General features: G+C 42.4%; 2 protein-coding genes and 2 non-coding genes across 4 annotated transcripts in view; 3 read left to right on the forward strand and 1 right to left on the reverse strand.

The window, feature by feature from the left end:
- Positions 1-7356, reverse strand: part of SLC25A30 (solute carrier family 25 member 30) — a 98165-nt gene extending 90809 nt beyond the window's left edge. Inside the window, exon 1 of the mRNA XM_027873631.1 lies at positions 6838-7356. The gene's annotated coding sequence lies outside the window, so the exon portion shown is untranslated. The remainder of the gene's footprint in view (positions 1-6837) is intronic.
- Positions 7357-7871: 515 nt separating this feature from the next.
- Positions 7872-12710, forward strand: TPT1 (tumor protein, translationally-controlled 1). The gene is made up of 6 exons (XM_027873622.1): positions 7872-7978; positions 8338-8411; positions 9290-9480; positions 9980-10085; positions 10702-10818; positions 12202-12710. Exons 1-6 carry the CDS (start codon positions 7951-7953, stop codon positions 12202-12204), a joined length of 519 nt encoding a protein of 172 aa, XP_027729423.1. The 5' UTR covers positions 7872-7950; the 3' UTR covers positions 12205-12710.
- On the forward strand, positions 12001-12131 carry LOC114051505. Its single transcript, XR_003570150.1, has one exon. It is a non-coding gene; the product is annotated as a small nucleolar RNA SNORA31 (small nucleolar RNA).
- A 482-nt stretch (positions 12711-13192) lies between the features above and the next one.
- LOC114051506 lies at positions 13193-13321 on the forward strand. Its single transcript, XR_003570151.1, has one exon. It is a non-coding gene; the product is annotated as a small nucleolar RNA SNORA31 (small nucleolar RNA).
- Positions 13322-14158: the final 837 nt, after the last annotated feature.

A 14158-nucleotide genomic window follows, 5' to 3' on the forward strand; every position in this document is an offset into this window, starting at 1 on the left:
CAGATTTGAACTCAGGAAGATGAGTTTTTCTGACTCCAGGCCAGGCACTTTATCCACTTTGCCACCTAGATGGCTAGGTACCATCTTAATGAGTTGGAAACATTGATAAATGGAAGAAGGAAGAACAAACCTAAAACTGCTCCTCCGACCCCACCTCTCCCCATTGGCCCTTCACCATTACTGGTCTGCAGTGTCTTCAGATCCTCTTCTATCTTTACTTTCTGGTCCATACCTCAAAGGCACCATCCCTCTCTTCTCTTAGAGGTGCCACCCTTAGCCATACACCTAGCTAGTCCTTCATTTATGCAATGAGCATTATTGCCTACTATGTACCAGGAATTGAGGACACAAGGGGAAAAAAATTTCCTGCTCTCAAAAAGTTTACATTCTAGAGCTAAACACATATACAGAAAAGTGAATACAAAACGTGTACAAGATAGACAAAAAGTAACTTCCAGGTGCAGAGCCCTAGCAAATGGGGGTACTGGGATAGACTTCCTAAAGGAAGCAGAACTTGAGGCGGGATTTAAGGAAGCTACAAGGGACAGAGTTGTAGAGGGCATCATTCTAGGTAGGGGAGGCTGTGCAAAAGCTCATGGTGACATAAATGGAAGCACAGAGACTGGGCATGGAATGTCACATGAGAGCAATAAACAGGTCAATTTGGCTACCACATAGATATGCAAAGTGAAGAACTGTGGAATGATCCTGGAATAACAGACAGGAGGCAGACTCTGAAAGATACGAAAAGCCCAAAGAGAAGGCAAGAGGCATATGTTAGAAAAGCTGGGCCCATCGGGCATGGCGTGACCAGACCTGTGTGCTTTAAGAATATCAATTTGACAGCTGTGTGGAGGCTAGATTAACTCACCACAGCTGCTGTAATGTAATATCCAACACATATTTGTGCTACTTTTTCTCATCACTGAAACTGAACTAAATTCAATTAACAAGCATTTATTAAATGCAACTACTATATACTAAGCCTTATGCTGGGTTCAGTGGATACAAATGCACAACTACTGAGATAGACCCTGCCCTCAAACAATCAATCAATAAGCATTTATGAAGTGCCTATTATATACAAGGAAATGTGCTAGGCATTTGGGGAAAAAAAAAAAAAGACAAAATATGACAGTGTTCCTTCAAGGACTTTACATTCTACTGCCACTAACTGAATAGCAGGTGAAGGGGATAAAGTCCTAAATGAAAAAACAAAAATGGCTAGAGTAGGGGTAGGGGAGAAAGAATACAATGGAGTCTTTTAATGTTATTCCTTCCTAGAGTTCCTAGCAATAAATAATAATACTTAAATACTCAAAAGGATTTATGATTTCATCAATTCCAGAGCTTCCCTCCAAGATGCACATCACAATTCACCCCTGCTTTCCCACCCTGTGTGACTGTCACAGATGTCATTCCCAACATTCACCAGTGGAGGTACACATCCAACCTGCTGGAAATTTTCTTTGCTTTCTCCCGATACCCTGAGGATACCAGTAGAGCTCCCGTTATCTACCTGTCATGATTCACTCTCACCACAGTCCTTCCCATCTTCTCTATTTTACTCACGTTCTTCTTTGGAATGCCTCATCGGGACAAGTTCGATACTAAAGAAATTGGCCAAAGAGCTCCAGATTGATTATAGGCAAGTTTAATCAATTGGATACGTAAGATGGATCCCTACCAAAAGTTTGATAGTCATCAGTCTGGGGAGGTGGTCAAACTGCAGGTTGGATTCCCGAAAAGACCCCAGGAAAGCACAGAAATCAGATAAAGGGAGGAGGAATTATGGGGTGTTTCACTACGGATTGGTGGATATTTTGGGCTTTTCTGCGTAGTTAACATTTTGGCTAATATTTTAGTTTATCCTTAGTATTGAACCTGGTTCACAGACATCCAGGCATCTATCCAGCGCTGTTGGGTAAATGCCCAGGCATTCAGGATTGGATATTGGTCATGTACCGGTCACATACTGGTTGCAGTATCTAAGTTATGACTCAGTGTCTGAATTATGATTCAATTACCTTCTTTATGATTTTTAACAGGTCAACATGTCCAGGTTTCCAACTTTCACAGTTTTAATTAATGGCGTTCACTTCTTACTGCATATTATTATGGCGTTTTCCCAATAGGAACCCCACAAGTGATAATGGAAAAGTGATGTAAAAGAGGAAGGAAAGTACTAAAATTCTCATGCAATTTTTAGATCATCCACAAACTTTAATTTGATTGTTGATGATCTAAATGTGAGAGCTTTGTTCCAAGACCAAAAAGTATACAATAAATCACATCAATCTTAACATTCTTGCTATAAATGAAACCAGAAGAAAGAAGGAAGGTGCAGTTAAATGGAAGGATGACTCACACAATCCTTGGAAAAGCAAAGAAAGGAACTGGTGAAAAAAAAATTTATTATACACTCAAATGCTACAAGAAATATTATTTCATAGCATATTTGGTCATCATATATTGCACTACTAGTGATAAACACTTGAAAAAGACCACCATGAAAAGAAATGCCACTTACATAGCAATGCCCCTTGCTGAGGACAAAGGGGTAGGAAATTTTATGCAAAACTCATTCAAATTACATCAAAATACACTCTGGTACTTACTGACTTGAAGGCAAAGGTGGGAAAAAGGTGAAGATAGAAACAATTACATAGGAAAGTATGATTTAGGAGAAACAGTGAGAGGCAAGATCTGTAGATTATACAGAAGTCTTGCAATGCCATATTATGAACACTTCCTTCAAAAATATTATTAGGTGCTGGACACGGCAAACACCAAATAATATCTCAAAGGATGAAACTGATCACATTTCAGGAGGCAGGAAAAGACATTAAGTATGTGAAAAATCCCTGAAGCAGTTACACAATTAAAAAAAAAAAAGAATAACTCATCATAGCTAAGATCAGGATTTATACTTGACAAGAAGAAATAATAGTAATGAGAAAATGACATGGCACAATACAATTAAGAAGATTTAATCCTAAATTATTTGAACTATTGAAAATTTAAAAATAGGAAATGGATAAAAGAAATGATATCAAAATTGACCATAGCGATCTTATCTAGCAGTTAAACAAATAAAAAACAACTACTACAACAAGGAGACCAAGATTCTAGGAAGTCCCTTAGTCATTCTCTTAGTCACTAAATATTTGACTTGCCAGAGGATTGATTGCCAAAGTCAAATCAAGTCAAAACAAGCATTTATTAAGTGTGCTGGTCACCGAATAGGGATACAAAGAAAGGCAAAAATAGTCTCCTTCCCTAAAGGATTTCATCGTGTAATGAGAGGAGATAACATGCAAATGACTGTGTACAAATAAGATGTTTATGAGATAAATCAGGGATAATCTTTTTTTTTTTGGGGGGGTGGGTTTTTTTTGTTATTCTTGTTTTGGGGAGACTGGATCTATTGATTTCATTGGTTATAATGAACTCCAGGTGAGGAAAACTGCACAGATATGATCTCCACAAATTACAGATTACAGATGTGAATTGGAGATAATCTTAGAGAAGGCACTGACATTAAGGAGGACCAGGAATGACTTTAGGTTCTAGGGGCAATCCCGTGGCTAAATACCTAACACTATAGCTAACAAACCCCAAACTGCATGTTTTCCATGAACAATCAGCCCACACACTCAATTAGCTCTTAAAGATTTATTCAAATGGCATAACAAGAAAAATAGTTTATAAAACATTTCCCCCCAACACCTAGTTATACTCTACCACAAATATACACAGAATCCATGAAGGGTGGGGAGTAGGCATAAACTTCATGCATTGTTGTAGTGAGGCACACCTGTTGTGCACACATGCAGCCAATACAACACATAACTCTGGGACTGCAAGGACTCAACGTTCTTTCTTTCTCTGCAGAGTCTTGACAAAGTTCACTGCAGAGTAGGATATCAGTAGTATTTGTGATGGATGGGGACCTCTGCCACTAGACTTAACTGGGTCCGCATAGGGCACTGCTTCTCAGATGTATGGGTGGCTCAGCTGGGTGTGCTCCTTATGTGGCATCTCTGTTAGATGTGTCAATCTACTGTTGGGCAACACCAGAGAGGTCACTTGACTACTTGGCTGGACTTTCATTTATCTCCTGGATGGCTCAATTCACTGGATTTCTTGGGCTTGCTCTTCAATGGGAAGCTGTAGTCTCTACCATCTGCCACCTTAGACTTAACTTGGGGTTACTGTACTCTTTTACTGGGGGTGGTCTTTCAGAAAGGGAAGAGATCCTTAGTCTATGATTGATAAAAGCCTCTCCAATTTTGCTCATTCAAGGCCTTAGCTCTGATTCTTGTCATTTTCAGGCAGGAAATATGTTTAGCCTGTCTTTGAAAAAATGTCCTGTTTTAAACTGGGTTCCCTTAGTGGGAGACCTTAGACTAATTTATGGTGACTAGTTCAAAACATTTCCTATTTTCCAGTTGGTTCTTATGCAAACGAACAGACTAGAGACTGGGTTCTAGGGGCAAGTTCATTCTGTCATTCGGCCTTTTTCATATTCAATTTCACTATTCAAAGGCCTCAGATGCCTACTGGATATGGAATGCTTCATTTATGCCTGAAAGGGCCTCACTCTTACATTTCATTGTCTCTATCTTTGCTCTTTGTGTCACAGAAATCTAAATGGGACACATTCTTATATTAACTGGGGGCAAAATGTAAAAGAAGACAGTCCTGGTGCCCAACAGGAGAAAGGGTATGACTGAAGCTCTAGATTAGAACTGAGAAATGTTCTGTTGCATTTGTATATCAATTCAAAGCCTAGGTCTACAGCTCCTTCTCTAATTCTATCATCCTGTTCTTAGAATGCATGACTTCAGCTTGGAGTAGAGAACTGCTTCTACTGCGTGGAGACTGAAGAAAAAGTTAGCTCCCAATCTCTTGGCTCCAGGGGATGGGGAGATATATGCTTGTTTCAAACAAGCAACTTTTAAGCATCGAAGTGTCAAGCACTGGGTAGGGGTGGGATGGAGGTGGTGGGAAGAAATACAAGACAGAAATACAAGACAAAGACCAAGAATCTGCCCTCAAAGAGCTTACATTCTACTAGGGGATACAGATCAGTAAATACAGACTATATGCAATATAAATAAACAATGATTATGGTTGGGGGGAAAGACAACTAACAACTAGGGAGATTATGAAAGACATATTAAGGGAGGTAACACTTGGGCTGAACCTTGAAGGGTTCTAATAGCAGTACAGAGGGAGAGCACTTCAAGCATGGAGGAATAGGATGGGACAACCTGTCTTTAGACATCAACGGAGGTGATAAGCTGTCCTGTACAGGTTGGAGAGCTTGACTGGAGCTTAGGGGGTTGAAGGAGGAGTAATGTGTAATCAAGTCTCTATAAATTGGATACTATTTCTCTTGATTACTAAAGCATACAGTGAGATTAAAAAAAAAATTCCATTATTGTTGCCTCATGTATCCTGAAAAATCAGAGTAAAAATTATGCAACTTTTTAAAAAGCAAAGCCATAAGCTACATAATTTGTAATATTAAAAAAGGGGGAACTATTCAAATGTCTAGAATGAAAAGTTATGCTTCTTTTTTTGTTAGCTAAATTTCAGTCACAGTTTAACCTTTCAGTGCTCTATTTACATGGTTGTAGTCATTGTACATATCATTTTCTTGGTTCTGCTTATTTCAGTCTGCATCAGTTCTTGATGAGTTTCTCAGAATTCCTCCTATTTATCACTTCTTACTGAATGATTTTTAATTACATTCTCATACCATGCTTTTTTTTTTCAGCAATTCCCCTAATTATCTTTCTAAAAAGCATCAACCTGCCAGTTTTAATGCTCACATCTCTTTTATACTGGACCAATTTTTATTTTTTTCTATAACATTATCCTACAGAGCACTCTACAATTACCTACCCAATAGGTGGTAAAGATTAAGGTGTCCCTAATAGATGGCACTTGTAACAACAGTGCACAGATACCATGGAAGAAATGTGCCATATGATCCTGGGCCCTGTGCCTTACAAGGAGTCTGGAGCCTGGCAGAAACCACCTTAGAGCCCTCAATTACTTCCAAAATTTTTCATCTGTTTGACACAATAAATCATATACTGACACCAAAACCACATTCAGTTTAGAGATTTAGAACTGTTAATTCTGGGGACTGTATTTTAAGAAAATACTGATAAGCTGGAGAGCATGCCCAGTAGGGTGAAGGGCCTTGACTTGCCATATAAGTTTAAAGACTGGAGGGAACATAAATGTCAAGAGCACTGGATCTAACGCTGACTCAGCTGCTTACTACTTGTGGGACCCTGGGTAATTGCGTCTCTCAAACTCAGTTTTCTATCTGTAAAATGAGGTGGCTGGACTAAATGACATCTAAGACACGTATCTTCAAGCTCTACATCCAGGATGCTATCAAGGTGGATATTTAGCCTGGACAAGAGAAGTCTTGGAAGGCAGCTCTCCCCCCTTAGAGACTTTTGTGTCTTTGTGTCCCCTGCACCTAAGCTTTGTACTTAGCACATAAAAGAAGCTAAATAAATGCTTGCTGAATTAAATTGGATAGTTATCTTCCAGCATTTGAAAGGCTGTTATGAGAAAGAAAGATCAGACTTTTTCAGCTTGGAGCAAAGGACAGAAGTTGCAGAAGCAAATTTTGGCTTGATGTAGCAGGGATGTGCTGGTAAATGTGGTTCTCCAAAAAATGTAGGCAGAACACTTTTAATTTGCGTTATTAATATAGTCTCCACCATTTTAGGGCTAGACAATTAACCAAACAATAATAAATCACGCCCGGATTTGTAGTGTTTGCCGCTCTGAGGTGTAAATACTCACTGAAAATCAAATCGCCAGTTCCAGCACGGCCCAGGAAGTAAGGAAGGCCTTTCGTCAGAGCTATCAAAGAGTAAAATGGGCTGCCTAGGGAGCCCTAAATGTCTCCTCTCTAGGTTTTCGAGCAAATTTCAGGCGGGCTACATCCTAGGGCATATGCAGAGAGACTTTTGATGGTTCCTGCAGGGCTGGGCTGCATGGCCACTGAGAGCCTCACTCGCATACGCCGGGCATTTCAGGGCTCGAAGTGACCGCAAGCAACGTCTATTTCAAGACGAGAAAGGCGGGGGCGACGGGTCCTTTGGCAGGCGGGCGGTGGACAGGCCCGAGACGTCCGGCCTCGCGGCTGGTGGGCGCTCTCCGAGGTCAGGAGGACCCTCGCCCTCATTATTCGTTCATCGGCTCTGAGCTCAGCCCCGTAACAAAGCCGATGTGGCCGGGCCGGAGCGGACCAAGATCCACAGGGGGAGGCTTGTCCGAGCCTCCCAAACTTATGCAAACGGCCGAACGGGCAGCGAGAAGTGCTTTCCCTCGCCTCGGCTGCCCGCGGGCAGGGAGCCACCGCCGGGCGCGAAGGGCAGGGAGCGCGAGGAGGCCTCGCCCGCAGCCCAAGCGTGGGGCTGGTCTTCTCCAGCCGAAGGGGGCGGAGCCAGGGGCGGGACCAACGACGAGAGGTCCGTCCTTACCCGAGCCCCACCCCCTTCCGGCGGGGGCACCCCCGGAGGGCCTGCCGACCCCCCTCTCGGCCAGACCGGGTCCGGTGCCCCTCCGCCCCTCCCCCCGGGCACCGGGGATACGCCGACCCCATTGGAAGGGAGCATTGTGTCTCGGCGGAGAAGTGCCTGGATACTTCTCGGTTCCATCCCCACGCCCCCTCCCCTGCGGGGCCTGCGTGACACGTCCCCGGTTGCAGGGCTTCCGGATGCACGGGGGTGGGGGGGCAGTGACGTAGGGGGAACGTGCCCTCTATATGAGGTTGGGGAGCGGCTGACTCGGCCTTTTCCGCCCGCTCCCCCCTCCCCCCCCAACCGCCGCTCCGGCTGCATCGCGCTCACACCGAGCTCCGGGCCCCCGCAGCGCTAGCGCCGCCGCCGCCGCCTCCCTCCTTCCGCCGCCATGATCATCTACCGGGACCTCATCAGCCGTGAGTGCTGCCCGTGCGACCCCTGCTGCCGCGCGCAGGGGAAAGGGGGAGAGCTGGGGGAGGAGGGTAGGAAGAGGAAGGAGGACGCCGCCGCCCCGGGCCTCGAGCCCGGCTGGGCGCGAGGGCGGGAGAGGAGCGGCGCGCGCCGGCCGCGAAGCCTCCAGATCCCGGATGGGCTCCGGGTCTTGGCTGGGGGGAGGGGGAGAGAGATGGCGCGCGCGCGGGGCCGGCGGCCCCCGGGAGGGAGGAAATGGCGGCCCTGCCGCTGAGGTCTGTGCTGGGGGAAAGCGGCAATCGGGGCGCCTGCTTCGGGCCGGTGGGGAGTGAGCTGGGGCCCAAGTCTGTCTGTCCCCGAGCAGATGATGAGATGTTCTCCGACATTTACAAGATCCGGGAGATCGCGAACGGGCTGTGCCTGGAGGTGGAGGGGAAGGTGAGGCCTGGGCCGGGGAGGGAGGCGGGGGTGGCGGCGCGGCGTGGCTCGGGTTTCCGCAGTTCCCAGGCTGCAGGCGTGGGGAGGAGGAGGGAGGGAGGTTGTGCAATCGGCCTCCTGGCGGAGGACACGCGGTTTCCTGGCGAAGGCCCCCGCCGAGACCGAAGTTTCCAGGAGGTGTTGGAGAGCGAGGCCCGCTCCCGACGGGCGCTGCTGCCCCCTGTGGCGCCTAGGGCTCCCTGCAGCCGGGGGGAGGCGGGCGGACAGGGTCGGCCTACCTTGGGGGGAGCGGGACGGGCTTTCCCCTCGGAATCCTCAGCAGTTTTCCCCTTCCCTGGAGCCCTGCCGGGGCAGGCATTCTGCTCTTCCTGCTTGCTGCTGCCTCCTCCAGGACCCAAGTCATCTGGTTTAAACGTCTTCACTAAAGGCTAACCATACCCTTAATCCTTTGTCTTGGACTTCAGGGCCTTTATGTTTTGCTTTACCAAAGCTACCACCAGTAAGTGGTAATACAAAGAACCAGTTAGTAAGAGTGAAAAGAAGTTAGGAAGACTTTTGCGTTTAAGTCCCATTTCAGACACATACCCTGACCCTGGACTAGTATCCTTTGGCAACTGTTGCACAACAGGTAGACAAATGAGTAGAGGGAATTTCCTTCCTTTGGAGCTCCATATACTCTTGTTAAAATAACAAGTAGGATACCAAAAAAGAAAGCTGCCTCAACATTATTCATTATTCTTGGGTAACATATGGATATTGCAGGCCTTACTTAGTTGACTATATTATTTAAATCACTTAGCAGCTTATTCGTAAGGATCTTAAAAATATTTTTTGTTGTACTCTTATCTTCCTACCCCTCTTTCTTTTTTCTAACCCAGATGGTCAGTAGGACAGAGGGTACCATTGATGATTCACTCATCGGTGGAAATGCCTCTGCTGAAGGTCCTGAGGGTGAAGGAACAGATGCCACTGTAATCACTGGAGTTGACATAGTAATAAACCATCATCTGCAAGAAACTAGTTTCACAAAAGAATCCTACAAAAAGTACATCAAAGACTACATGAAATCGTAAGTTACTGATGTCTTTCAAGTAACTGAAAGGTTTGAATATAGGTTAGTTATTCAGTATTTCTGGTAGCCCAGGACCTAATGGTTTAACTGTTCTAAGAACCATTATGGTACAACAATAGTGTGCAAAATTTTTAGGTGAGCATTATGAAGAATTGGAATAGTTAGATTATAAAGATCTGTTGGCATGAAACACTTGAATTTAGTGTCCTGGGAGTGTCATTAGCACTGTGGCTAGTAAGCAAGCCTCTTTAGAATTTTTGGGATATGGACAAAACTACTCTGTCTTAATGTTGACAGTTTGGGGGAGCTTTTGTTTGTTTTTAATGTAAAAAAAGCCATTTTGCAATATGGAGGTTGCAATGATATAACCATTGTGAATATTTTGGGTTTCTTTTTTCTTTTTTTTTTTCTTTGACATTTAATTGTAAGAAAACAATTTCAGTTTTTTCTTAGAATTCAGTATTTTAGAAAAACTAAATAGAATTTTTTGTTTTAGAATCAAAGGCAGACTTGAAGAACACAAGCCAGATAGAGTAAAACCTTTTATGACGGGGGCTGCAGAACAGATCAAACACATCCTTGCTAATTTTAAAAACTATCAGGTAAATATCTTGAAGTTGTAGATCAAAGGAATATAAACAATTTAACTGTCCTTCCCCAAATTGTTTAAAAATGTTTGGCCACTTGGATATTTTGGAATCTGTGTATAGTTTGCTAGCTTGTGGGATGTTTTGTTTTAGCTTGGGATACTTGGGATACTTCGGAGATTCAAATTATTAGGGTTGGTATAATATCCCCAAGCTGTATTTCTGGAGCTCTAATCACAAATGACATTACACACTATTCTGGGGAGATCTGAGGGTTTGATCCAGAGTACAGTGTAGTTGGCTTAAAAATACTAGGAGTGGTAACATTCTATTAGAAGTAAAATAACTTAAGGCAGCCTTGCATGGAATTCCAGTTGTGTTTTTGTTGGTAATCCTCCTTCTATCCTATAGTCCCTCCCGCTCTATTTTTGAATAGGAATGTACATGAATAAAATGGGGAGGCTACTTGGTGTAGTACATCAAAAGTCCTGAATTTAGAAATAGAAGACTTGTGATTGGGGAGGGAAGAGGATGTGGAGTCCCAGTATCTTGTATCATCATGATGGTGAAACATCATATACTTGGTGACACTGTTGCTTTATCTTTCCTGACGCCCACCTCCTCCCCCAAGTTCTTCATAGGCGAAAACATGAATCCAGATGGCATGGTGGCTCTCTTGGACTTCCGTGAGGATGGTGTGACTCCATATATGATTTTCTTTAAGGATGGTTTAGAAATGGAGAAATGTGTAAGTAAAAATAAAATATTTTGTTTCTGAAAAAGCAATTAAAACACCCGATCTATTTGAAAGTAGATGATGAAGCATAGTTGAATGTTAGGTTTCTTTGTGATCTTAGATATAGGAAATATAAAAGCCAAAAGTTTAATGTTCTTGCCATAAACAGTCCCGGTCTAATGTTTTGTTTTTTCGTTTAAAGTTTTTCTGAATTTTGTAATAAAGCTTAGTTTTAGATGCTGAAATTACAATCATATGTCCATAGGTTTCTAATCATGACCAAAAGTTGGCTGATCCGAAATGTTTAGGTAGATTTCCATACATATGTCCTATTGGGCATGTTATGTTTACATGTTTCAAAATTTGCTTAATAGTTCTCATTTTGACTTTGATGTACTAGTTAAAAGCATTGAGAATAACTGTTTAAATTTGCAAGGCTACATTTCATTAACAGCAATCATAGCATGTGTTTTAGTCTAAGATTAGTGCTGATGGTTTAACTGAGAAAATGTTCATTGGCAAAAATCGGGTCACAGTTCCTTAAGGGTCTGCTGTTGTGTAAGGCACCAGCAGATTAGCCATTGCGGGGACACAGGGAGTTCATAATCCATTTGTGGTGAATCATAGAACTCTGTTGGAAAGGTCACTTAGTGAACAGTGTCCTGTATGGTAAATGTGTGTGCATAAACATGAGAAGTTAATTAAAAGCTTACTATAGAAGAGACACCCTGTATGGGTAATAAGTTTGGAAGAAGTAGAGATGGATTCATCTTAGAGTGGTTGGGAAAGTTTCAATAAAACAAGCGATGGAATGCAGGACTTTTAATTTAGTTTGTTTTTTTTTTTAATGTGCATTGTTTTCTCTCCCCATGCTGGGCAGGCAAACCCCAACAAAATCCATGTAACAACTAGAAATGCAGTACTTTTATTTTTAAAGGATGGGTAGATAGACTTGGGATAGATAGTTGCTGTATCTCCAGTCTAAGTGAATGTTGTGAGAAAAAGTTGAGAGACAAGTGCTTTAGGACATGTTCAGAAAAGACAAGTAAACAATTTTGTTAGCTTATGCCTCTGTATGAAGTTCAAAAATTCTGGCTGAAAAAGGTAAGTTTATTAAGAGCAGTGGGGGTGAAGCCAAATAAGGTTAAAAATTCTGTTCATCAGAGATTAGGTAAGCTTTGATGAGTCATTTACCTGCATCCACTGATAGACCTTGAACAAGTTACGGTTGTTCACTGGTTTGCACTAGGGTGCCAAAGAGAAGTCCTCGCTGGCGCTTTCTGTCTGTCTTAGTGGCAGCCCAGATTGAACAGAGGAATACATTTGCATCAAAGAAGTAGCTGCTTCTGTTTAATATCGGGGGAAAGCCTTTTAACCTATCTCCTTTTACTGCAGTAACACATTCAGCTGATTACTTTGAATCACCTGTCATCATAACTGGCTGCTGCTTTTTGTCATCGTCAACACCAGGACTTGGACAAACTTGGACTGATGTCACCTTGAGCTTTATTCATTTATTTTTGACCTTGATTCATTTGGAGTGGAGGCATTGATTTTAAAAACATGTCATGTAGGTTGTCTAAAATAAAACGCATTTAAACCCATTTGAGAGAATTCCTTTTGGTCTAATGTTTTCTAAGCTCAAATTACAGTAACTTGCTACAAGTTGTACCTCAAGGATCGTTGTAGAGATCACTGCCTGGTCTAAGGTTACTTTTCAGCGTAAGACTCTTCAGATAGACTTTTCTACAGTTGACTGCTTGTGAAAAAGGGAAGAGATGCCCACAGATGTGCCAACAATATGAAGTAGACCTTGCTACATTTTCGTTTCATCTACAAGCTGAAGTAGACTTAACTCTGGAAGAGATTACATCCAAACTGAATAAAATGAAACTGTAAAACTATTGGAAGCTGAGTATTGACTGAGCTTATTTATCAACCAGCTGTAAATCCAGGTTGTTTACTTTGAGTCAGCAGGGAGATCAAACGCCTGAGATTTAGGGGATTGTAGAAAAGGATGCAGATCATGTAAAGGGCAGCTGGTGAGGGATTGTAAATAGGTTGAATGAAAAGGGGGATATGAGCAAGATTACTAGCTGTGAGTAGATTGTTAAAGCAGACTAATAGTAAAAAGTGGAAGAGAGATATTTCTTTATGCATGTTAATCCTTAAGGCATAGGGGAGAGAGACCTAAGGTAGAGAAAGCAATTGGGGAATCGCAAATAAAAAATTCTCTTTTCTTTTAGGTAAATGGAGGGGAAGGAGGATTGATAAGCCATAACTAGCTATCACAGGAGTGCAGTTAACCTGTTTGGGGAAAAAAAAAAACTAGAAGGGCATGGAGCGACTTCTCAGTTCTGTGATGTGACGGATGAATAGGTCATTTATGCATCTCTGACAGACCTGGAGCAGTTATGTCTGCTTTTAAGGTTTCCACTAAGATGCAAGAAAAAATTTCCTCGCGCTTTCTCTCTGCCTGATTGTGGCAGTCTAGATTGAATAGGGGAATACAAGAAATGACAGAACAAGCCTTTGCCTCATCTTGACGTGAATGTTTTAGAGTCCTTTTATGATTTTTATTTTTAGTAGCCATTTTGGAATGGAAGTATGACAAGAAAAGTATATCCCAGCCCTGCCAGTCTGCTAGACCTTTTGACTTAGGCAAGTTCTATAAATTGAGTTTGGGATGGGTGATTTAGAACTTTTAAGTATGTAGGTCAGATTCGGAAATAGGAAAGTGCAGGATGTGACTGTTTTGATGAAGATTTGGGGCAGAAGTATGACTGAGGTCTAAATTGATTTCAAAGTCTAGCAGTGTTAGCTTGCAGTTACAAGTCTCTCACCTAATGATAGTGATCAATGGTACTTGGAAGTCCCCGATTGATTTTTTAAAAAAAAGCTCAAGTGTTGAATACTATAAATAAAACCGAGTTTTTATGTCTGACATGGTCTGTCTTCATTCCTTAATATGTTTCTTGGTATCTTGTTTGGGGAGCGACTAAAGCTGTGATGGCGTGGAAGGATTACCTAGCCCATAAATGATTAACTTGATTTATATATATAATACATATTATAATCTATAAGTTTTCCACTTCATTTTACAAGTTCTTAAAGCTGCCCTGGGCCAGTTTTGTCAGCTTATGTCAGTTGTAGCCAGTCATTGGAGGGTGTACAAGGAAGGATAAAAGAATGAGGGGAAAATAGTTCAGGTGCAAGCAATCTTGACTTACTTGAGAGGGTTGAAGAATAATCACAGAGTGCAAAGAGAAGATATTGGCCAGATGTGTGACATTAGTGCCATTGGACAATTTTGTGACTAGAAAAATAGGATATAAAATCACCTTAAATGTGA

Source organism: Vombatus ursinus, unplaced genomic scaffold, assembly GCF_900497805.2.
Source record: "Vombatus ursinus unplaced genomic scaffold, bare-nosed wombat genome assembly UNPS02014802.1, whole genome shotgun sequence".
Classification (NCBI taxonomy): Eukaryota; Metazoa; Chordata; class Mammalia; order Diprotodontia; family Vombatidae; genus Vombatus; species Vombatus ursinus.